Source organism: Arachis hypogaea, chromosome 6 (genome assembly GCF_003086295.3).
Source record: "Arachis hypogaea cultivar Tifrunner chromosome 6, arahy.Tifrunner.gnm2.J5K5, whole genome shotgun sequence".
Classification (NCBI taxonomy): domain Eukaryota; kingdom Viridiplantae; phylum Streptophyta; class Magnoliopsida; order Fabales; family Fabaceae; genus Arachis; species Arachis hypogaea.
In genome coordinates this window covers 17,497,237-17,523,286 of record NC_092041.1, presented here as the reverse complement: position 1 = coordinate 17,523,286, position 26,050 = coordinate 17,497,237, and the positions used below count along the sequence as shown (strand labels likewise).

General features: G+C 32.7%; 3 protein-coding genes, 1 non-coding gene and 1 pseudogene across 4 annotated transcripts; 1 reads left to right on the top strand and 4 right to left on the bottom strand.

Moving 5' to 3' along the window:
- Positions 1-8,634: 8,634 nt before the first annotated feature.
- LOC140173626 (uncharacterized) lies at positions 8,635-12,843 on the bottom strand. The gene is made up of 3 exons (XM_072198122.1): positions 11,797-12,843; positions 11,532-11,691; positions 8,635-10,667 (listed from the first exon to the last, which is right to left on the bottom strand). The coding sequence occupies exons 1-3, from the start codon at positions 12,841-12,843 to the stop codon at positions 8,635-8,637; spliced, it is 3,240 nt and encodes a 1,079-aa protein (XP_072054223.1).
- Positions 12,844-16,094: 3,251 nt separating this feature from the next.
- On the bottom strand, positions 16,095-16,718 carry LOC112698123 (uncharacterized). The gene has a single exon (XM_025751518.2). The coding sequence runs from the start codon at positions 16,716-16,718 to the stop codon at positions 16,095-16,097; it is 624 nt and encodes a 207-aa protein (XP_025607303.1).
- Positions 16,719-18,932: 2,214 nt separating this feature from the next.
- LOC112696308 (F-box/kelch-repeat protein OR23) lies at positions 18,933-22,183 on the top strand. Its single transcript, XM_025749028.3, has 2 exons — positions 18,933-20,113; positions 21,596-22,183. The coding sequence occupies exons 1-2, from the start codon at positions 19,146-19,148 to the stop codon at positions 21,885-21,887; spliced, it is 1,260 nt and encodes a 419-aa protein (XP_025604813.1). The 5' UTR covers positions 18,933-19,145; the 3' UTR covers positions 21,888-22,183.
- Positions 22,184-23,622: 1,439 nt separating this feature from the next.
- Positions 23,623-23,696, bottom strand: TRNAT-AGU (transfer RNA threonine (anticodon AGU)). The gene has a single exon. It is a non-coding gene; the product is annotated as a tRNA-Thr (tRNA).
- Positions 23,697-24,843: 1,147 nt separating this feature from the next.
- Positions 24,844-25,053, bottom strand: LOC112700658 (small nucleolar RNA U3; annotated as a pseudogene).
- Positions 25,054-26,050: the final 997 nt, after the last annotated feature.

Here is a 26,050-nt window from a genome sequence, read left to right as displayed (position 1 = left end):
ACCTTCATCACTGTTATCTTGTACCTTGTCTTTAACTTGAGCAACACATGATGATGATGATGGATTATTATTATTATTGCAAAAACTCAAGTTTCTCTCCTTGGGTGGAGGAAAATAACCTTGATTGGAAGAAGAACAATCAGAATGAACCTCATAGATATTGTTGTTGTTGTTGTTATTATTCCGTGTGGAAGTTGATGATGAAAAGTAATAGAAGCCGAGATGATGATCGGAATGATGAAGTTGAGTTGAAGAAGGAATAAGAAAAGTAGTAGTAGGTTTGGTTCTGTTATTGGCCTTGTCCTTTCTATGAATGTTCATGTGTCCACCTAAGGCTTGTGCAGTTGTGAAGCCTCTCTTGCAGAACACACACTCATACGATCTGCCAGCAGTTCCCGGGGGCGATGGATCCGTATCCTCTTCTTCCATGGAAGCTAGTTAAGAGAGAGAGAGAGAGAGAGAGAGAGAGAGGTGAGAAAGGAAGAAGAATGGTATGTATAATATAGAAAAGGAGAAGGTGGATGAGACAAACAAAGGGCACAGGCATTGCCGGCCCCGGATGCATCTATTTTCTACCAATCAATTGCTATAAAACCATTATTTACTCTTTTCTCTTTACTATATTTTTAAATTTATATCAATATTTTAATTACGAAAAATTTTCAAATATTTTTATAAATACTTATATATCTTATAATTTTTTCTTTAACCATGGCTAAATGTTAGGATTTTTATTTAAATAAATAAAATATAATAATTACCAAAATAAATAATTTAAAAAATATTTACCAATTTGTATTTTTAAGACATATCTCGCTTATAGTATAAACGAGATGACAATTCATGTATCTCGTTTAACAGTAAACAAGATATGATACGACAGCTGCAATGTGTCTCTCGTTTATACTGGAAACGAGATATATAGAAGACAATCGCAGTAGCTATAAAAGGATGTGTAACTTTTAGTATTTTTCACAAGCTTTTTCTATCCTTTTTGTGATTCATATTTTTCTAGAATACAAGACATTAATGGCCAGTAATAATCCATACATAGTTGTGCTTGTTTATCCCAGTTGTTGTATGAGAAATAACGACAATGGGTAATATTTGAATGTGAGGATCCGATATTGATTTGCACTCAGTGTGTAGAGACATTGTCGAATTTAAAAAATTTGATATTGAGCAAGTTCGGTGGTACACAAGCGAAAGAAATCGGAAAGATGGCGTATAGGTTGCTGACACTCATGAATTGTCATCTCGTTTATCTGTAAACGAGATATGACTTGAGAATACAAATTGATAAATTTAAATTATTTATTTTTGTAATTATTATATTTATTTTATTTATTTAAATAAAAAATCCTAAATATTACGGGACAAACACTTTTAATATAATAAATAAATAAATAATATTAATTTAATATGTAAAGTAAAATCAAAAGTATTCACGATCTAATATTTTTCTATATTAAAATGATTCAACAAAAATGATACTGTACATTTATTGTTGTTTTTTAATCTTATCTCATATTAAAATAGTTTTATTCGATTAATTCAAAAAAATAATAGATTAAACAGTATACAGACTAAATCAACGACTCATTATTTTATTTTTAAATTTTAATACAAATACATTTTTAAAATTTTTCTTTCGATCCGACATGAAAACTCGATCAACTCGTTAAAAAATGTTTATTTTAAGATTTTTAACCCTATTTTTTCCTCTAAAAGTAACATTTTTTGGAAAAAAAAAAAGTCTAAAATTAATTGGTCTTGTCATAAAAGGTCGAGGACTTACTGGTAACAATTATGGTCGTACTAAAAACGAAAATCAAATCATAACTTTGGGTTTCATTTCTTTATTGTGATTGGTTTTATCCCCATTATTTGTTGGGCTCTCCTGCTTTTCCATATAATTAGGTTTAATTTATAATTTCTTTATAACAAATTTAATAGAGACACATAGTCTCTTCTCTTTATTTATACATGTATATATCATTGATGTCATGTGTATTTTACAGAATATTGAGTCTTATACTATTTGTATTGAAAAATTAAACAAATAACAACTAATTAACATTGTAAACCGGGGTGGTATCATATTTTTAATTTTTGAGTAAAGAACAAATAGATTTTTTATTTTTTATTTTTGGATATTTTCATTCTCAAATATTAGAAAATATATTTATATCTTTGACCCTTTTAAAATACAGACAAATTTTATTTTTCTACTGAAGTGATTCTGTTAGACTCAATGAAAAACGCTGACGTGGCTCCTGTGGCGCTAACTTGGCCATTACGGGAGCACACGGAGCATGTAACTTTTTAAAACAGGACATATTAGTTATTTCACACCAAAACATGTTGCTTTTTAAGACAGGACATATTAGTCCTCCTACCCCAAAACGAAGTCATTTCACCTAAACCCCCAATTTTTCACATTTATGAGCCCTAATCCTTCCTCAACCACCTCCAACCTCAACCACCTCCTGTCTCCTGACTCCCTCTTCCACCACCACCTACGCTGCCTCTCCTCTCCTTGCCCCATCCCCCTCCCTCTCCACTTCTTCGCTTTCCCTAACACACTCTACTCCCCTCTCCATGCGCATTCTCGACAACCACCGTGTCGCACTGTTCTGTTCTAGTCTCATCTTCGCACTCCTAGGGGAAGACCACTACAGATAGTAGTGGTGGCTTGGCCACAATCGAAAAAGCACGACAGAACCAACCTCTGCAAGAATTGCAGTTGGAACTCAGTGCTGCCTCCGCATGACCGTTCGGTGCTCCTCGCATCGTGACAACGCCGCCGTAAAGCACACCCGTGAAATCACTCGCGACGCCATCCTCGCCGCTCAGGATACAGCCGCCTCCATCATGCACAGTGTCTTCTCCTTCCTCCTTTGAGATGACGCTGATCTCGACACCACTGCCTCGATGTAGAACTGCAGCTTCGCCAGCGCCGCTTGCTGTCGGTAGGAGATTCAACCCCTCCGCCGCCCTGGATGGCAACTTCCTCCTCGACCAGAGTCGTTTCCTCCATATGCAATTTCTGGTAAGTTGCTGATTCTATTTGAGAGTGTAGCAATTTTTCTAGAATTATGAGGAGTTCTTACATGTTCCTCATAAATTGCACAATTTGGACTGGTTGAATTGTGAACTGAGCCTGTGAAATTGAATTTATGCTTTGTTGTTGGTGAATATGTCGTTGAATTGCTTGTTGAATATGAATTTGCTTAGACTCCTACCTCTCGTTTTTCTTGAAATTTCGCTGATGTTGCTGTGATTTGTTACTCTGTTGATTCTTTGTTTGTGTGTTTTGAATGCATTGCTGATGATTCTGGAATTCCAAAATTGGAAGTGCTGAATTTGCTGCTTCTGAATTTGGTGAAGTATTGTTGATTGGTTGAAAATCTGAATCTAATTTGGCTTGAATCTGGAATATTAGTTGAAAATGCAGAAGGGGATTAAAGTGTGTTTGGAGGGGTGGGGGAAAAACGGCGTCGTTTTGGTGGTGGGGACTAATACGTCCTCTCTTCAGAAGATACAGTCCATGTGTCATCCCATAACAGGCAGGTTAGTGCCACGAGAGCCACGTCAGCGTTTTCTATCGGGTCCATAACTGGGTGACTTTAACAGAAGAGTAAATTTGTTCACATTTTAAAAGAGTCAGAAACATGAATATATTTTCTAATCCTTAAAAACAAAAATATCCGCAAAAAAAGTCAAGAATCTATTTATCCTTTACTCTTAATTTTTTTCAAAGAAAGCAATCAATCAAATAATGTATATTTAAACGAATTAAATCTCATTTGCTTAAGTATAAATATTCGAAAACTTGATACGATGAAAAATTTGTATGAAGTTTTTTTTGGTAATAGAAGTTTAATTTTAACTAGGGTAATATCCTAAATCAAATTTGGCCCAAAGAATTTTAGCCCGAACTATAATTGGGAAATTTCCAACAAATGTTAATTATTAAATTAGTAAATTTCATTAGATAAATTAGTTTGAGTCATATTCTTCTTTTAAAAAGGCTAATAGAGATTGTCTACATAGAGAAAATGATGTAAGTATTTTTCTTTTAGGAATGTGTCTAATGGAATGAAAAATTAAGGATTGATTTTGGGGAAAAATTTTCCCCAAGTAATTTGGGGAAAATATTTTGTATACAATTTTAAAAATGATAATAATAATAATAATGATGATGATAACATAAAAACAACAGCTTATCGCTTGGATCATAATTTATATAAAAATGAGAGTCGGGCATTGGAGAAGTACAGAAAACAATTTTGCTTTTGAGGGAACAAGTTCACCCACTAATTTTGTATTAATTTGTAGCATAGCATCTGTGCCAGGAACCATGCACGAACCTTCATTCCCACATGCGCGCGCGCATATATATATATATAAATAATTTTACAATAAAAATAAATCACATATCATTTTTTCATTATAATTAAAATTAATTTTTTTAAAATTAAAAATTTTTTCTCTTATTTTTACTAATTTTACAATTAAAATATGCCATATGTCACTTTCTTATTATAATTAGAATCAAATTTTTCTCTAAAATTAAGAAATTCTCTCCTCCTCTCTACTAATTTTACAATAAAAATATGCTACATATCACTCTCTCATTATAATTGAAATTAAATCATTCCTTCCAAAATTAAGGAATTCTTCTCTCCTCCTTACTAATTTTACAACCAAAATGTAACACATATTATTCCCTTGTTGCAATTGAAATCAAATATTTTTCACCAAAATTAAACAATTCTCCCCTTCTCCCTCTTCCTTTCTCTATTTCTCTCATTTCTTCAACCATTTTATCTATTTATATATCATTATTAAATGACTAATTACTAATTTGATAATCAAAATGTGCAACATGACATTATTTAATTGTATTAAAATTAAAATTGAAATATACATGATTATGTATTATATATTACTATCTAATTTAATAATCAAATATGTCACATTTCACATGACACTCTCTTATTAAAATTGAGAGAAAATATTTTTTTTTCAAAATTAATAAACTACTCCTTTCCTAAATTCTCTCATTTATCTCTCTCCATTTTTTATTTCTCGCTACTATTTTTAGTCATATATAATTTATATTTTATATTAGTAATTTGACAAATCAAAATATGTCATCCGATTTTACAATTAAAATAAAAAATTTTCTTCCAAAATTAACAAACTCTCATTCTCACTCTCATTCTTCATCTTTATCTTTATTTCTCTTTTCTCTCGTTCTCTATTTTTTCTATCTTTCTCTTCTATAGAAAACAAAATTAACAAAATAATATAATTTAAATAAAAAATATTATCATTGTTATTATATACATAGTTTTTTAGTTTTTTAGCTAGTTTTAAATTTTTACCGCTTATCTTTTTAATTTATATTTTTATTTCTCTTCTTTCAAATATTTATTACATATAATTTGGAAATAATACTAATGTTATAATTAAAAGTTAGAATCAAAATTCAATTGTTTTAAAAAAAATAATTTTGAGTTAATTTTATAACTATCAATATAATTTTTTTATGCTAATATCCAATTATATTTTTATATACATAGAGAAAAAATATTATTTTTAAATAGTAAATATATATAAAAATTAATTATTTCTATTTGTGCAACCGACTTAACAGTTAACACCTAATTAAATGTAAAAGTATATACATTAAATTATTTTAAATTTTAGATAACGAATATTAAAATTAATTATTAATAAAAATTAGGCTTTTTCATATAGAAATAATAACTAAAAATCTTATTATTTGATTTCTTTATCTACATATATATTGGTCTTTTTAGCTAGAGACTTTATTAATTTACAATTTTTTTTTAAAAATAGTTTGATTTTATAAATTTTTTGTCTCATGTATAATTTATACTGTTAGAATAAAATAGACCATAATTTAAAAAATTTATATTTTCGTAATATTGTTACGGGTAAAAATACTAATATATATAAAAGCAAACTGTAAAAGTGAGATCCAACGTTTCATTTTGTAGTTTGTACTTGTCCTTAATTAATTAATTGTTAATGTTGCAAGTGTAAAGAGTAGTATATGAAATTAGCTCTATATGAAAGAAAATAAAAAAAAATAAAAAATTTATAAAATAAGAGACCCACTATTAATTTATTATTTTAAAATTTTAAGTTGGATGTGGTATTTTTTTATCTTATATTTTATATATATTCTATGGTCTACAAGTGGAATTGATGAGATTAGTTGGTGGCATTCTCGCTTCTTGTTGTTCATTACAAAACAAGGAGGAATATAATGCATTATTATTAAGAGTTTTTCTCGATCTATACAGGGGTTTGAATCATCTCTAAACGCTGCACTTTATATATATATATATATATATATATATGATGTGTAAATATATATGTAATAGCTAGGAAGAATGTTTTCTTTTGACAGTTTGCTGTCTGGATTATTCAGATGGCTTTCTCCTCGTTATTGCTGATTCATTATGGAATTAAAGGTAAAGGGCTTCAATAATGAATTCTAATTGAATATTTAATCTTATTTTTGTCTGAATTTAATCCAAATCTCAATTATTACTATATTAGAAGTTTGAGAAATCTATTTTGACCCAACTCACTACTATAAACCTTGAATGAAATAAAAATCTTTCAGGTAAGATTTTTTCATTTGACAGTTTATTAGTAAAAGATTAAGACTATATCACTCTTATCAATTTTTACCTAATTAGACCAATTTCAATGAAGTATATTTAGAGAATCATTTTAAATAATTTTAAAAAATAAATTGATTTAAAATTAAAATTTGAATTAAAATTAACAGATAAAATAAAATCAATCTCACTTTAAAGAGACAATATCATTGAAAATCAATAAAATTTTATTACTTATATAACTATTTTAATAAAATAACTAAATATAATATAAAATTCTAATTTAATTAAAACGAAATATTAGAATGATAAATTTTATTCTTAGCTTCAAATTACTATTTATATATTAATATAGTCTTAAAAATGATAATGAATCATTTAGTAAGACCCAAAATAAAATTAAACTTAAAATTAATATTAAAAATGCTCTAATCATTAGTATTTTTTTTCTATATTTTGTATTTAAGATTTAAAAGAAACCGTAAAAATGTAAATAACAAAATTTTATTATGTTCATTGTTTTTAATTTTATTAAACAAATTCTTAAAAAAAATACTAAAAATAAATAAGAAATATTTTCTGAAACTAAACAGATCTTAAATTTCTTGTAACATTTATTTTTTGTGGATTCTTAACTCTCTACTTCTACTAATGTGCCAAGAAAATTCTTTGCATTTGTTTTTTCTCCCCACTATACCAAAAGAGTGAAAAGACAAAGTTTCTTTCATTTTAAGCAAAAGCACAGTATTGATATATTGGCCTGCCAATTATTGCAAATAATTGCTTAATATAAAAAATGGTAAAAATGCAATTTGATACGAATGTAGCATGCATGCAGCACCTTTCGTTATGTTGATCCTTTAATTTTTTTGTTAAATACGACTCACCAAAAGAATTTGAATTGACTGTAGAATTATTTATGTAACGATTTTAATTAATTAACTAGTTGTTGGCAAAAGACATTTGAATATTGCTTCATGGCTTATGGCTAGATCGATTAAAAAAATAAAATAAAATAAAATATATACCCATTAAATATGTACTGATCATCAACGCATGCTATTTTAATTTCCATATTGAAATGACATAATAACGTATTGCCATTTAATCATTCCATTACTTTTATAAATAATTGATGAATGATATGAGGGGTGTATATATGAAACAAAAATGGGGTTATGATAAATAATAGTTTTCTGACTTAGCAAGCAAGAAACTTGTTTGCAGAAAGAATAGATGAATAAGACAAGGAGAAAGGGAAGAAAACGAAAGACAATAACGCAAGTGATTAATGGGTTTCTCTATCGAATTGAGCTGTCTTTTCCTTTTGATGCTTATCAACAAATTTGTTTGCTTGCTTGGCGTTGTTAGTAAGAAAGCAGTCTAATTAGGAATTGCCATGATTAAGCTCTTCAATCTCTTTTACTTCATATTGGACATTTATTTGCACTTATTTAATTTTCACATGCGTATGCATATGCATTTGTGTCTTGATGCATGTGGTCGTAATTATAAAAATGAATTTTCTGTGGAGTAATTCATTGGTATGTTTTTATTTTTTCATTTATGTCAGTAAAATAGAAAATAAAGTGTGTCCATTGAAGATCATGTATATATATATAGAAAGGGTATATATAGAATCCCTCTGAAGATGGACGGAGAAAGATACTGAAAAGGTACCAAGGTCTGTAAAATGATACCAAGCTTAAAATTTAAGTGAATTATAAAAATAATTATAAGAAAAGAAGAAGGTTGGTGATGTACTCTCAGGTCATTGAAATTTAAAATAATAGAAGAAGAATTGAAAAGAAGTGAAAAGAGAAAATAATTGATTAAAAGAACCACCACAGAGTACTGAGTACCAATTACAATATATATAGCAAAAGGGAAAATAAATTACTAACTAATAGTGCTATAATTATGTCTAACAAACTAACCAACTTGACAGCTATACAAAAAACAAACTCTATTATGTTACATCCCCCCGCAAGCTGGTATTACGTGGTTTGTGCAAATCAAGTAATCCCAGCTTGGAAAGCAAATGAGAGAATGGTCCTGGAGGAAGGGATTTAGTGAAAAGATCAGCCGGTTGTTCACTGGAGACAACGTGCCTAAGATTAGAAACCCCTTCTTTGAACTTGTTTCGAGCTACATGACAATCAACCTCAACATGCTTGGTTCTTTCATGAAAGACAGGATTTGAAGCAATATAGATAGCAGATTTATTATCACAGAAGATATCAACCGGAAGAGGAGGAAGAATGTTGAATTCCTTTAGTAGTTTGAGTAACCAAACGAGTTCACAAGTGCCATTAGCAAGGGCGCGATATTCTGCTTCTGAGGACGACCTTGAAACTGTAGCCTGCTTCTTACTCTTCCAAGAAATAAGAGTTTGGTCAAGGAAGAAACAATAACCACTGATGGATTTTCGGTTGTCTTTACAAGCCCCCCAATCAGAATCAGTGTAACCAGATAGTGTGAAAGAATTGTTGACAGATAAAAATAAGCCAGTTGCTGGTGATTGTTTTAGATACCGGATGATCCTATAGGCAGTCTTCAAGTGGGCATCAGTTGGTGAATCCATGAACTGAGATAGGCATCCAACAGAGTAGTTGAGATCTGGTCTTGTGTTAGTAAGGTACAGAAGTCTGCCCACCAATCTACGATAGATGGTTGCATCAGGAAGAAGGGAGCCTGAAGCCTTAGACAGAGAAGTAGTGTATTCCATAGGAGTAGATGCTGGTTTTGCACCAAGCAAACCGCAGTCTGTGATCAAATCCAATGCATACTTTCTTTGATACAGTGCAATACCAGCATTGCTTCGTGCTACCTCCATCCCAATAAAGAACTTAAGAAGGCCAAGGTCTTTAATTTTGAACTTATCATCCAAAAAAATTTTGACAGCTTGAATTTCACTCAAATCATCTCCAGCTAACACAAGATCATCAACATAAACAAGAATAGCTGTGAAAGTTGTACCTGTGGATTTGGTAAAAAGCGAGTGATCATTTTCAGATGGAGTAAACCCCAGATCAGCAAGTGCAGCAGACAACTTGATGTTCCATTGGCGACTAGCTTGTTTCAAACCGTACAAAGATTTTGTCAACTTGCAGACTAAGTTTGGATCGGAACACTGCAACCCCTTTGGAAGTTTCATATAAACGTCCTCATGTAGGTCTCCATGGAGAAAAGCTGTATTCACATCAAGTTGATGAAGATGCCAATTCTTTGCTGCTGCAACGGTAAGAAGAACACGCACAGTGCTCATTTTCACAACGGGACTAAAGGTGTCAATGTAATCAACTCCAGGAATTTGAGTGAAACCTTGGGCAACAAGACGTGCCTTATGCCTCTCGATAGTGCCATCTGGGTTGAATTTTGTGCGAAAAATCCACTTACAACCAACTGCATTCTTTCCAGGAGGAAGAGAAGTGATGATCCAGGTTTTGTTTTGCTCAAGAGCAGTGAGTTCTGCCTCAATAGCCTTCCTCCAACAATCATGCATAACAGCCTCAGAATAGTGTTTGGGGTCCGAGTTATTTATGAGAGCAAAAGTGAAGGCTTGGTGCTTGGGAGTAAACAATGAATATGACAAATGGTGAGAAAGGGGATACTTACATGTTGAAGGTAATTGGGCTGCATTGATTGGATCTCTATGTGATGAAATATGGAAACAATGAAAATCTTTAAGATAAGAGGGTGTTTTTCTTTCTCGTTCAGACCTTCTCAAAACTGGTGCAGCAGATTGTGACTCAATATGAATTGATGAATGTTCCAATGGTGCCAATGCAGATGCTGATTCTAAGGTGGCGGGTGATGCAGAATCTGTTATATCATGAAGAGATGCCATAGGTGATGTAGAAGTGGCAGATAAATCAGGTGTAGTGTGTATGGTGTGAGGTGCAATTATGCCATGAGTATGCTCATATGAAGAAGTATGTGCAGAGTTATTATAAAAGAATGCAAAAGGGTCAAAATTGGATGATTCAATTGAAGGCTGATCTATAGAAAAATTAGTGCTTGGTATTTGTTTGAATGGAAAACAGTGTTCATAAAATTCAGTGTTTCTTGATATAAAAATTTCTTTGGATTTTAAATCAAACAAAATGGACCCTTTTGTTCCTGATTGATAACCAAGAAAAACACATTTTCTAGCTCTAGGATCTAATTTTCTTCTATTAGTACTCAAAGTGGTAGCAAAAACAAGACAACCAAACACCTTGAGATGAGTCAAATCTGGTTTATTCTTGAAAAGTGCCTCATAAGGCGTTTGATGATTCAAGAAGGTGCTTGGTAGTCTATTTATTAAATGTACTGAATGTTGCATAGCATAGTGCCAAAAACATTTTGGCACATTAGAATGAAACAAAAGTGCTCTTGCAATATTCAGTATATGTTGATGCTTCCTCTCAACAATTTCATTTTGTTGAGGAGTTTCAACACAAGATGTTTGATGTAATATTCCTTTTGAGTTATAGAAGGAGTTCATTTTAAATTCCATCCCATTATCTGTTCTAATTTGTTTCACAACTTTATGAAATTGAGTTTGCACCATTTGAACAAAATTTTCTACTAACATTCTAGTTTCGGATTTTAGTTTCATGCAATAAATCCAAGTAAACCTCGTTTTATCTTCTACAATTGTAAGAAAATATTTATGGCCAACAGTAGATAAAAGTGAGAGTGGTCCCCAAATATCTATATGTAACAAATCAAAAATATGTTCTGATTGTGTATTACTAATGGAAAAAGACAATTTCTTTTGTCTAGCCAAGTGGCAAGAATCACAAACATGAGATGATGAAATGCATTCAATAAATGGAAATGTATTTTTCATGATTGACATTCTTTTGGATGGTAAATGACCTAGTCTAGCATGCCATAGAGTTCCTAAATCTTGCTGTACTGTGACATTTACAGAATGTGTGTTAACTTCTGGTGTAGTTAGTTTCCAAGGTTGAGCATCCATCACATAAAGATCACCAATGACTTTAGCTTGCCCAATCATCTTCAATGATGGGAGTACCTGTATCTCACAAAAAGAATCAGTAAATTTTAATTCACAATGTAATGACTTTGTGAGTTTAGACACTGAAATCAAATTATATTTAAAGTGAGGTATGAATAAAACATTGGTAAGAATCAAATGTTTAGAGAGTTGCACAGTGCCACAAATGTTTGTTGTAGTGGTAGAACCATCAGGTAGATTTACCAAAACTGGTCTCATATAATGAAAAGTTTTGAAAGACTCTTGAATATAGGATGCATGATCAGTAGCTCCACTGTCAAGTATCCAAGAAGTTTTAGTAAAATTTGATGATACACTCAAGCAATGCCTACCTTTTGGTTGAGTAAGGGTGGCGGAAGAAGTAATGTGGTTTACACTATTTGAAGTTGGCATGCGTGGTTGTTGAAGGAGTGCTAGTAAGGTTTCCTTCTGATCTGGAGTCAACACAAGTACTGTATCATCGCTCTTTTTATCCTGGTTAGAATCAGCAATCTCAGCACTAGAATTCTCAACTATCTCGTCAGTGCTAAGTTGATTGGCTACTCGCTGCTTTTGGTGAGTAGGAAAGCCATTTTTCTTATAGCATGTCTCTGCTAAATGACCAATTCGATTACAGTAGCTACAAAACTTTGAAGTGTAGCCTCGACTATAAGATTTTTGATTTCCTCCTCTACCTGAATTTCGTCCACGACCTCTGCCTCTTCCAGAAAATGAACCGCCTCCAGTTGAGGTTTTCACCTCTAAAGAGTTAGTCACTATGTTGCTATTTGACGGGTCACAATTCAATTCTTGCTCTTGTTGGGTTAACATAGATAGTACTGTGTTGATTTCAGGTAACGGCTTCATTAGCATGATTTGTGATTTAACATTTGAATATTGCTCATTCAATCCTTTTAAGAATTTGACAACATATTCCTCAGAAGCATAGTCTCGAACAATTCGTAATCCACATGAACATCCATTAACACAAGCAACACAACTAGGAATAGCACGTAAATTTTCTAATTCTTCCCAAATAGCTTTCAACATAGCAAAGTAAGAGGTAACAGTAAGATCACCTTGTTTGAGTGCATAAAATTCTTCTTTTAACGCACCAACTCGAAAGACATCTCCCTGTGAGTAACGACGTTTTAAATCATTCCACAAGTCTGGAGCAGAGCTAATCCACATCACGCTCTTAGCGATTTCAGGGCTGAGAGAGAGGTTGATTCAGGAGAGGAGAAAATTGTTACACCTATCCCATGCTTCAAAATTAGGATCACCTTCACCTGGTTTTAGAATGGATCCATCGAGGAATTTCACCTTGTTCTTCGATCTGAGTGCTCTCCACATATCGTGCGACCACTGATAATAATTTTGAGGTGTCAATTTAAGCGGAATTAGAGCCAAACCAGGACTTTCTCCTGGATGAAGAAAATAAGGGCTAATCGGATCAGAAATTGTAGAAGAGGAACTAGATCTGCCAAGATGTGCCTGGAACTGAGAGAATTGACGCATGAAAGCGGTAAAATTCTCAAAATCTGCAGCGGAATTTGATGAAGGGTTTGCATTCGGATTAGCTAAATTATCTGCCATAGTTGGATCTTCTCGCTCTAATACCATGTAAAATGATACCAAGCTTAAAATTTAAGTGAATTACAACTCTCAGGTCATTGAAATTTAAAGTAATAGAAGAAGAATTGAAAAAAAGTGAAAAGAGAGAATAATTGATTAAAAGAACCACCACAGAGTACTGAATACCAATTACAATATATATAGCAAAAGGGAAAATAAATTACTAACTAATAGTGCTATAATTATGTCTAACAAACTAACCAACTTGACAGCTATACAAAAAACAAACTCTATTATGTTACAAGAGGAATGAAAAGTTTTTCATTTTATTTTTTTCTCCTTGCAATTCTCTATAATTTTGGGCAAAATGATCATGAAGCCCAATTTAAAACCATAGTCTGATTCGTGCATTACGGAGAGGGCCTGTCCAATTAGCAGCGGCAGCCCAAAAATAAACATAAATCAATTATCTAACATCTGACCAGAAACCATAGTAATTTATAAACAACGTACATATTATACGACCAAAATAAGAAAAGAAAAAGTCTTGGTAGATATATAAGTACTTTTTGTTCTTTGTTGGTTGAAAAAAACTTAGATCCCTAGTTGAAAGGAAATAGATAAATATTTAAATACAGTAAATTTTACATAAAGTTAATAGTTGAGAATTATTAAATAATTTGACTGATTTAACTTAATTTCATCTAATAACATATTAACTTTACGTAAAGTTAACGGGAGATTCCACCAAGACGTACATGTTTGGCGATTCAGTAATGTAATGGCCAGATTTCAATTTGAAAATAGCTTTTAAGATTTTAATTTGATGTAAGGAAATAGCTAGGGTTTAGGGTGGAAAAGTAAATAAAAGAAAGTGACGTGCGGCGACTGGGCTTACTTACCTACTTACTTTAAGTCTTTAACCCATTCCTTCTTCTTTCACAAGAAGTGCACTTTTACCAGCTTGTGTTGTACACCCATATGTCCATTTATTTTCCTCACCCCTTCCTTCATTCCACAGAGAGAGAAAGGGAAAGGGAAAGAAGCATTTCTTGTTTTGGTTGGCACTGACAACATGCAGTGTGTTTGTTTTTAGGGAAAGGCCATCATGCTATGTAGGCCACACACATTTTTACATAGGGAACATGCAATATCTTATGTTGGGAAACCCCAAGCTCCACCCATTATTCTTTTATATTGCACACTAGCTACTCCAAAACCACTTTCAATCAAATTCACAATCAAACCACACCAATTTTACTTTACACTTTACAATACATCAATCTATCCCTCTCTTAAGCTAAATTACATCATGTACTCTTCAAATATTCTTTTTGTATAATACTAATAATACACGTTGCATTATTTATTTAATTAAGATAAACATTAGAGAATCAGTATAATTTATTATTTTTTGTTATCAATTTTTAGTTAGTCATCAATATTTAAAAATATAAATTAAAAATATGTTGTTAAATGGGTAGATTAAAAAAATTAGACTGACGATTAAAAATACTGACAAAAAATAATCAATTTTATTCACCTTTAAACTTTTTTCTCTAATTAATACATCCTGTAACAATATAATTTTAGTTAATAGATATTCTAAAAATATTAGTTAAAAGAGTAAAAGTAAATTTTGTATTAATATTTTAATAATATAAATATTTTTCGAACACACCTTATATATATATATATATATATATATATATAATTCGTGATTTCTCTCTCTATCTTGTTTGATCTGATTGACAGTTTATCTCTGAAAAAGACATAAAATTCATAACATGTTGAATGTCCCTCCTGAGTCCCTGACATTTTCTGGGTGGTCTTCCTTTTCGTTCTACTCCTATATATATATAGATACATATATTATTATGCTTACGTAATCTCATATAAGTTTGTTTCTGGCTGTATATATTTTTTGGTATCTGAACAAGAAGAGCACGGAGCTTTTCAAATTCAGCAAAGGCCATTCAATACCCCTTGCTAGCCTGCTTAACAAATGGTACTATAGATATGCAACTTATTCACAAGTCTTGGGAATATGCAACTTGCGAGTGTAAGTTAGCGATTCATGAAAATTGAACAAGTTCAATCATAATATATATGTATGGGAGGCTTAATTGTGGAAGCTAATTATTATTATCTACTCGTGTTATATTATTTTATAGGAAATATATACCAAATATTCATATATGTATATATATATTTGGTCAAAGGGAACAAGAAGTGTGTTTTGATTGTTTGTCAGAGGCGCTTAATTAGTTAAAGAAAATATTATATATATATATAATTTGTTTAATATTAAAAACAATTAATAAATTGTAAGAAAAGACATTATATTATAAAAATTTATATAATAGAGATGTATATAATAAAATGTATAAACCTCTTTTCTGGTTAGTTAATAGAGCATCAAGATAAGAATAATCTGAGTATCTGACTATGCCAACTAATTGATGAGAACTATACAGCTAGCTAGCAATGTTGAAAATGTGATGAAGAATCCCCCAAATATCATCAATGGCTACCCTTCAATTTCAATCAATCTGATCTCTTAGCTTGTCCATTACATCAAACAGCTACTACCGGATCAACACTCTAGTACATTATGCTCTAGAAATAATGTAGAAAAGAAGCTAAGGAAAGAAAGAAAATATAAGTAGCAAGATTGTCCGAGTTCCACAAGCCCAAGGAACTAGAAGAGACCACTCACTCAAAACTTTTTAGTTAATACTAATAATATATATGGGTTACTAAATTAAATAACTATGCTCCAAGTTTTTATTTTTTATTTTTTTAATTGAAGGTGAAAAAGCATCCATAGTAGTGTGCTTATATAGAAATTAAAAACAATATATAGATCATTGGCCTAATCGAAGCTCCAAATCTAAGTTGTTAGTTGGGTGCTTAAGCAACCCTATTCCCAATTCCAAGGTGATGTTGTGGTTGTGCTCATCATCATCTTCCATTATAGAATTACTACTCCACCTTGCTGTGACTGTGGTGTTGTTACTGATCGTTTGAGGGGGAGGAAGAAGCTGTGATGTGATGAGTCTTGGTTTCTTATCGCAGCTACTTGTGGAAGCTGAAGGAGAATAAGAGCACAAAGTAATGCTACTAGGGCTATAATAAAGAGATGAAGAGGAAGGTATTATTGGGTTGTTCTTAGTATTGGGTTTCAGGATGCTGCTAGGGTTAGGTTTATTAGGTTTATCAGAAGAGGAAGAAAGCCATATTGATGATGATGATGATGATCTCAATCTTGCCCTATCTCTTCTATGAACATTCATGTGTCCACCCAATGCTTGTGCGGATTTGAACTCTCTCTTGCAAAAGCTACACCCATAGTTCCTCCCAGGCCATGATGATGAACAAATACTACTACGATGCTGCTCCTCCATTTCAAACCTTGTATTATTATTGTTATTCTTCTCCTCTTTCTGATGCTTCTTCTTGTTTCTTGCCACATAATACTTCCCTTCCATCGACCTTCTCTCTTCTTATTCCACTCACATACTGTGTCAAGCAAAAACAATAAGAAAACGTGCACAAGATCGAGGATGAGAATTAATTAATTAGCTGATCCAGTTAAGAACTATATATGTGTTCGATATTGAAGCTAACCTTTCACAGACGGATGCGTGCTAATGAGAGAGAAAGAGAAGTAGATCTGAGGAAGGGTACTTCATATCAAAGCTATTGGATGGTTGCTTAGTTAGCACTTAGCAGGTAGAAGCTGAATGTGTGAAAAAAGTGCTATATATTTCCCTTTTTATTTTTTTGTCTCAACTACTTCTATATATAACAGGCCCCATACTTTAGTGGTCTCCATGATATTTTATATATTTTCTGTTAGTATTAGTTTAATTTTAAATCTCGTAAATGCAATATATATGCTCATATCTATTTTATATAATAAATTTAGGTGAGGAAATTAAAGCTAACAAGCTTCATTATGCTCCCATTAATATATGAACTTTCTTAAAAAATCGCTTATAAAATAAAGTTATATATGATGTATCAGTCACCATCAATAAAATCTAATAGTCGTCGATCCATCACTAAATTTCAACACAAAACAACTCACTGCACTCTCTCTCTCTCCTTTGTCATTTTATTTTCCTTTTCTTCTTTCTGGAAGTGGTGATGGGTCGTCGTCGTCTTATTAAGTCTTGAATCCACAGCACTACCATGGTAATGCATACACTTAATTATTTCATACACTTATAATTTGTTACTGTAATAAGAGAATAGGTAATACTTAGTTACTTACACTATGTTGCATCTTGCATGTACTTAGAGAATAGTCAACGCTCGAAATTGTTGTCATTTATGCTAGGTACACATTTAGCTGATAAATTGTCGCGGGTACAAATGTAACAACAAAAATCAATATTACGGGATCGATCTTCAGTAGAGAGAAAGCTAATTTTTTTTGTTATGGAAGTAGAAGTGATGCCTTAACATTGTAATTTTTGGTGTTTTTTAAAATTGTGGAGGGTTTGATTTCTGTACCTTAAATTTTTTAATTTTTTTTACTACAAATCGGACGATCCAATTTTTGTACCTTAAATTTTTTAATTTTTTTTACCACAAATCAGACGGTCCGATTTTTGTACCTCAAGAAATCGAAACGTTCGATTTCTGTACGTCTAATAAATCAGACGATCCAATTTCTATTTTTCTTCTTAAACGATTCCACATTTGAGTATAACACTCCAGTAATCCACATTTAAAAAAATACCACTATCACTCCAATATTAAAAATAAAAAATTCTAAAGAGAAATGTGAATATTTTGATCAAGATTGATGACATCAGATGAAGCGTTTTATCCCGTTGACAAAAAATGAAAATGCTTTGCCCTCTGATTTTATTTTGGGCCTGAAATCTAGCTTCGATTCAATATGGTTTTGGTCTAACTGAACGTGAAGCCCAAACACTCATCTATCCATCCTTTCGTCCCAACAAAAAAAAAATACTATACTCATATAGTCATATGTTCATATGCATGCTTCTACTTGGATGATCTAAAATTGGAGAAACACAGAAATTTTTTCTTCTTCTTTCTACCGGTGAATGCAGAAGAAATTATTATTCAATACACAAAATCTAGTCTAAAGAGGCAGTCAATAAGACAGTCAAGAGTAGAGGTGCTTGTAGCTCTGTACCTTCCTCCTTGTGGATGGACAAAGCTAAATTCGGATGGAAAATTTTTCATGTTGAGAGTTTAAGCTAAAGAATTTAAAATTTAAGATAAATTTAATAATATTTTAAAAATTACTGATGTTAACTTAAAAAAATTAGTTTTTTAGCATTACTGTAATACCAATGATAATACGAGGATGTATTTTTTAATTTTGTGAATGTTTATTTTTCCGATATACTCCACTCGTCGAGTTTTTTTTTTTTATTATTAAAAAGAAAAGGCATATCAGTTATGAAATTATAGTAAAAGAGAACGTCAACAACTGCTTCACTTTACCTATTATCCTGTTTCACAATTTCATGCATAAAAGGAAAGGAACTAAAATTAAGAATAAATAAATTTTGAATAATTTTTCATGAACACATAAATTTTTACTAAAATTAACTATCCATAATTTTTTTTGTAATAAAAAATTACGTACATGTAAAATTAATCGATAATTATTTAATAAATTTAATTCAACACATAGTTATGTGTCTATTTTCTGACAACGTCGTTTGTTTAAAGAAGAAACGAAAAGGTATTTGCCTTTCTCTTTATCGCTAAGATTTGTTTGACAAAGTAAATAGGAGAAGGAACACAACACATCAAACTCCTCAGCGTTGCCACATCAACGCACAGAGACACACCACAGTCAGTGAGTAAAATCCACAAAAAAGGAAAGGAAGGATATTAAAAATAATAACAAAAAAAAAGAAGAAGAAATGATCGATACTACTCCGGAATCGCCTCCTGGAGCGCGACAACCACCATCAACGGCGAGGGAGCAGCAATCCCTAACCCTAATCCCGGGCCTCCCGAACGATGTAGGATCCCTGATTCTGTCGATGGTGCCATACTCTCACCACGCGCGTATCAAGCAAACATGCAAGTCATGGAACCGCGTCCTCTCCTCGAAGCCTTTCTTCTCCACTTTCCTCCACCGCCGCCGCAACCACCTCCTCTGCATCTTCCCGCAGGACCCATCCATCGCTTCCCCCTTTCTCTTCGACCCGCAAAACCACGCATGGTGCCCTCTTCCACCCATGCCCTGCAACCCTCAGGTCTACGGTCTCTGCAACTTCGCCGCAGTCCCTCTCGGCCACCACCTCTACGTCCTCGGCGGATCCCTCTTCGACACGCGCTCTTTCCCTATCGACCGCCCTTCCCCTTCCTCCGCTACCTTTCGCCTCAGCCTCCGCGACTTCACGTGGCGTCCACGCGCCCCCATGCTCTCTCCGCGCGGCAGCTTCGCCTGCGCCGTGGTTCCGCGCTCTGGACAGATTCTTGTCGCCGGCGGAGGGTCTAGGCACACGATGTTTGCTGCTGCAGGGACGAGGATCCGCGCGGCGGAGCGATATGACGCGCGGAGGGACCGGTGGTACCCTATAGAAGGGCTGCCGGGGTTTCGAGCGGGCTGCGTTGGCTTTGTGAGCGGTGGAGGGAGGGAATTTTGGGCGATGGGAGGTTACGGTGCGTCGAGGACGATTTCGGGAGTGTTTCCGGTGGATGAGTATTATAGGGATGCGGCGGTGATGGAATTGGATGGTGATGGTGGTTGGAGAGAGGTTGGGGATATGTGGGGTGATGGGGAGAGAGTCAGGGCTGGGAAAATTGTTGTTGTTGAGAATGATGATGATGATAAGAGTGATTATCCAGGGGTTTACATGCTCGATGGAGATGAGATTTTGAGGTACTTTCTTTACTTCATTGTTTTCTATTTTTATGATTGTTATGAATTATGATGAATCATAGGAATTGAATGGTAGTTTAGCTTCATAGAGTTGCTATCAACAGTTATGATGTTTATGCTTCTGCATTACGTTAACTGACTTTGATGTTCATTATTAATTGAGATTTTATCTGTATAGTTGTATATTAATCAAATTATTGATGTGTGTATTGGCCATATATTTCGAAGGTATTGAGTATCAATGAATTGTTTCTTGCGACGAGTGTTTGGTTTTGGTTAGCTGACCACTAATAAACATACAAGGAAGACAGAACATCCAAACAATGTTGGTAGTTCTGTTGGGGAGAGGGAAGAACAGAGATGAGTGGGATTTATCCATCACCCTCCACCATGCCCAATTTAGGTAGAGCCTCCAAGCCCTTAAAATCATGAATAAGAATATTCGAATTGGTATTATTGAATCAGCGTTCCATTGGCAAGGTGGTTAAGTATGTAAGGAAGATAAGAGTACCTGAGTTCTATTTTGCTAGCTTAGCCTGGGGGACGGGAACATGCAATAAAAGTATTGGGATTTGATGTTACTAATTTAACTCCATCTCATTTTCCCACTCCATACCTTGTAAGGGTATCTAGGGGCCACATATGGATCCTAAATTTCAGGGAACATGATAGAGATAGAGTATTTGATATGCTATTATTTTGATCTAGGTGCTAATATTGGAATAGGCTGGTTCACATACTAATGGAGGGACCCAACCCGTTTTGCTGCATTGTTGAAGTTTTGCTGATTAGGATTGGAAAAATACTATCTATTTAGGCTATTCACTAGGAAGAAGTTTAATGAGGGGTGATTGGTGATGATGGCCATCTCTGTTGAATGCAGTTAAGAAATTATTGATGGATTTCAAGGTTTCTTTCAAAACTATTTAACATTTAATAGTTCATCACTTAATTGACAATTTTTCACTTTGTGCCAATGATGGGAGATGTTCTTGCTTAACTGACCCCTTATTATGCAGTGGGAAATGTTATTGCTATCTTCCCGCATATTTGAGTTTTCATTTATTCAAATATTTTTATTTTGATGATGGAATGAGTAGAAGCCTACCTAGTGGGATAAGGGTTTGTTGTTGTTGTTGATGGAATGAGCAGAAGAGAGTCTGTTATAAAATACTGCAAGATTCTTGTATGATTGCATTTATCAATTTGCCTTCTTATCGATCATGTGAAAGACTAGAAGTAGAATGCTTACCAATGCCTTGTCCCTCTTGTGTATTGTATTTTCATTCAAATACTGTACCCTAATGTATTTCCATGCCTCTGAGTTTGTTTCCTTCATTATTAATCTTTGTATTGCATGAGTTTGTTTCTTCCATGCAGCATTCTTGATGTCCGCTTGTGTACATGTTAATGACAGATCCAAAGCTTCTGAAGTTACAAATCTGTAACTGACTTGTCCTTATTGATGAATACTCTTTGCAGATATGATATGTCAACAAATCGTTGGCTGTGTGAATCTCGTGTTCCTAGAAAAGCGCCGTACAACTCCTCGTTCGGTGTTGTAGTTGTAAATGGAGAGCTGTATGTACTGACACATTTATGCATCGTTGACATGACAGAAACACGAAGGTCCAGACAGCATAGGAGGGCTGGAACATTGTACATTCAAATTTACAACCCAAAAAAGAAGACATGGAGGTCTCTTGTCACAAAGTCACCTTTCAGTTATCCTATTGATATCAATACTACTGTATTGAGCTCAATTTGTCTGTGAGCTTTATGAACTGCACTGCATTACATCTTATTTGTATAGTTTATGAATCTCCACCAAATTGCTCGTGCATCACATCACTTGATCCACCTTGTTGCTTTTCTGGCGGCCTATTTGTATATTTATGTACCTAGTAGTAACATATTTAGTACAGGGATGGTTCTTCTGTCATACCATCTGTATTTGGATATATATGGGATATTGTATCATATATTACTGAATTGTGTTAACCCTGAGGTACAGACTATTTGTATCTAGTAAATAAATGAAATGGATGTATGTTTCAGATTGTTGCTTGACTTTATGATGTTCACTTCATGTTTTCATATATATATATATATTTTTTTTTTTTGAGGGATTACAACACGTTATCCTCACATCGCGGCGTCATAATCATATTCATTAGAGGATATGTTGAGGTGAAAAATAAGTGTAAATTTCTCTACATTTCATAAATACAAGTTATTTTCTTGTAAGCATATATGTAACATTACCACCTTATCGTCAAGTGAAAATTATTGTACACCAGAAAACTACTCGGCAATACTTTGGGAAAAATGAAAGCCAACTAAAAAGGAATAGGTCTATGTGACTTTGTCAATGCTAAGTACCAATCTAAAATAGTAGATAAGTAGAGTATATGGGGCCGGTAATTATGGTAGCTAATTAGTTTTAGTAATACTTAAAAAATATTACTAAAATTAAAGTCATATTCTTTTATATATTAGTAACTTTTAAATCCTGTTAAAATTGTATAACCACCGAAATATGCATGCTCAATCTACTACCACAATTCACTGACACTGAATCATTCAAATTGTTGGTACACTTTTTAATTAAATGTTGCTAGTTAAGAGGCAAAAAGTTTACAACTGAAAACCCCCGAATGGAAATTCAAAGGATAACTAAGTTACATTATTCAAGTTTATCGATTTAATATTTATTATTTATATATGGAAAAAAAGAAAAGAAAGGAGGTTAGTTTTGGTCAAAACATATAGCTGCAATGGGTCAAAGAGGCAGAGCTCATTCAATTCTTGGGTTCTTTCTTCCTGAGTTCAATAGGTTTAGAACTTCCTGTGTAGATGCATCCGTTCCTTTGACATGTATAGTCAAGACTCAAGAATTAGATATTTGAAAAGTGAGGTTTCTTTCGGATCCAAGAGCCTTCTTTCTCCTTTCCTAAAAAATGGAGCACGAAGTAGAGTAAGTATATAAATATATTATAAAAAACGTGATACATTGCCTCTAAGTATTGCACGTTATATTATAGCAGCTCTTCCCTTTGAATTTATTTTTGGGTTTTCCACGTACCTGTATGTAGCAGCGCAGTCTAAGAAAACTGATCAAGTTAGACCAACAAGAATTTTTGTGACGTGATGTCATCACTAAATTAAACCTTGTAGTAGCCATCGCATATGACTCTCTATATGGCCGCGGAAATCTTCGTCTTGGATTATATTCTTAGTTACTTAGTTTAGTTCGTTCAAAAGTTACAAGTGACACTTCGCCAATTTCTTGACTTCAATTTACCAACTAAGGAAAAAGCAAAAAACCAGATTTCAAGTTAAAGTTTTAAAGAAGATGCTAATAAGTACAATTAAGTGATTAACTTAAATTGTAGGTAGAATAATAAAATGGATCTTATATAGACTGACGGACATATGCGCTAGACATTTTGTCTCAATAACAAGACATAATCAGAAAGTATGATCTTAAATTAAAAGGTAGACAACATTGCTCTCGTTGAGAGTCGAACTCAAGACCTCCCGCTTACTAAACAGGTGCTCTAACGAACTGAGCTACGAGAGCAGATGCATATTATTTCATTAATAAGAAAAAAAGTCCTTGTAAAAACTTTGACAAGGGTCTTCGCAATTTCGCATGATGCAAATTTGAATTATATATGTAATTCATTGCAGTTAATTTTATGAGTTTAATTTTATTTTTAACACAATAAAAAGACTTATGTTTATATTAATCAAAGAAGCATAATTTGATAAAGAGCATACTCACATGTAAACAAGTTGCTACCGAGTTGGTATTATGATTTATGAGCGAGTAAAAATGTTTTATTGTATAATAAAATATATATACCATGTTAAGTAGACAATGACTTTTATAAATAATATGAACAATAGCTTTAAAATTGACCCAATAAAGTAAAAAACACTCCATCCTCAAATTACCTCATAAACCTTAACATTAGGATAATTATTCGCACAACTAGTGAATTGAACATCCAATCATTGTTAACTGTGCATGAATAAATCGAATCAAAAAGAATAATCATCTAATTAAGAATAATGAATATAATGATCTGTATACCTATTGAATTAAACATCCGACATATTCATTGTTCACATTGTTTAGTATTCTCATTATTTCCGTACTTTTTCATATAAAATATATGTTATTGGGTAGAAAAAAAAATCTTTGTTACCACTTACCAATCACTTGGTTGGGAGAAACTTGTATACATCTAGTTTTTTAACTTCATGGAATATAAAAAAATATATATATTTAATATTTTTAAGAATAATTACTTTAGTCTCCGGGAAGCGCCAACAGACATTTCATTTATGTTTATAGTTTGGTGAGTTCTACCTAACTCTCTCTATTTCAACATGTAAATTATCCCTCGTAACGTGACATGCTTTAATTGGATGCTTAGTTTTAGTTTGAGTTAATTTAACTCAATAAGAGTTAATATGTTAACTAAAGTAGGATAATTTTATAATTAAATATTTTTATAAGAGGGATAAATATATAATTTCTATAAACATTAAAAAATAAAGTTATATTTTTATTATCGTGTAGAAATTCAATTTATCCCGATCCCATTTCTCTCTGAAATTGAAAGAAAAAATCAACTCATTGGGTGTTCCATATTTTGATGAACCAGGAAATAAGTATTTAGAGAAAATAACTAATTAAATGGCTAGGGAAAAAAGATTTGAGTCTGTCAGAACACCGTGAGACCATCTCGACCACAAGGTTGTAGCGCGAACGATCCTCCACCGTTCAGATGGCATGCGCTTTGGAACAATTAATCACACTCTGACCTCACGGTCATAGTTCATCCGCCAGACTTTGGTTCCTGTCTTCTTAGAATTCAAGGATACAGATGTACGAGCCTATAGAACATATCCTGTTCAAGTAAGGTCGTGTTTTGTGTTTTGTGTTCTTTGTGTTTAGTTATAAAAACTGCTTTTGTTTTGGGCCCAGATGAGACTAAGTTTACGTTTGCGAAATTCAGAAAATCTTAAAATTTAAGAACATGAAATCGATTATGATGGCTTTTTATGATGATAGTGTAGAAGGGGAAGACGAAAAAGAAGATGAAAATCATGATGATGATGATGATAATGATAGTGATGGTGATGATGATATGGGATTTCTGGATGACATTGAAATTAAATTTGGAGGTATTTAATTACATAATCACCCACTTTGGGCTATAATTTAGTTACTAATAATTTAACCATAGTTAACATAGCAACCAATTAAAAGATGACATGTCACACAGGATAAATTACATGTTATTATAAGAAGGGTAGGCTAGAATTTACCTTATAGTTTTGTTTGACTTTAATTTTTTTATTACCGATTTTAATTAAATAAAATAGGAAAAGAGAAAGAAAAAGAAAGAATGTTACTTAGGTACTAATGATGCATAAATAAAATAAGTTAATAGTTGTGTAATAAATTAAACTACTTATGATAACACAACGTATAAACTCAATATTAAATATTTGAATTGGATTGAATTAGCTATTTGAATTTGATTTAAAGGCGAGAGTTCTCTGATCCATTGCTTTGTTGCGTGTAAGACGGTTTACTCATAGTTTAGTCATTGGAACTGTGAATTGCGTTTAGACTGTGTAGTGGTTAAAAAAACTGTTAGTTTGACTGAGCAAACGTGGTTTGACATTTCTAAATTTGAAAAACAAATTAGACGAATGAAATGCAATAATAATAATGCAGCATTCCTTGCGCACCAAACATGAAACCGAGTTCTTTTTTAATTTCGTGAATAAACATAACGCTTGTCGTGTATTGCATGTCAACGTGCCCTCTAATTAACTATAGCATAGTGATATATACTTACATGAAAAATTGCTGTTTTCATATTAAAGGAAATTGAGTTACATGATTTTTATTAG

Coding starts and splice junctions, on each gene's coding strand:
- LOC140173626 (XM_072198122.1), bottom strand. CDS start 12,843: ATGTGGATTAGCTCTGCTCCAGACTTGTGGAATGATTTAAAACGTCGT. Junction 11,692..11,796: donor AACATTTGATTCTTACCAAT/GTTTTATTCATA, acceptor TGTGAGATACAG/GTACTCCCATCATTGAAGAT. Junction 10,668..11,531: donor TCTATGGCATGCTAGACTAG/GTCATTTACCAT, acceptor ATTTTTCTATAG/ATCAGCCTTCAATTGAATCA.
- LOC112698123 (XM_025751518.2), bottom strand. CDS start 16,718: ATGGAAGGGAAGTATTATGTGGCAAGAAACAAGAAGAAGCATCAGAAA.
- LOC112696308 (XM_025749028.3), top strand. CDS start 19,146: ATGATCGATACTACTCCGGAATCGCCTCCTGGAGCGCGACAACCACCA. Junction 20,114..21,595: donor GATGGAGATGAGATTTTGAG/GTACTTTCTTTA, acceptor TACTCTTTGCAG/ATATGATATGTCAACAAATC.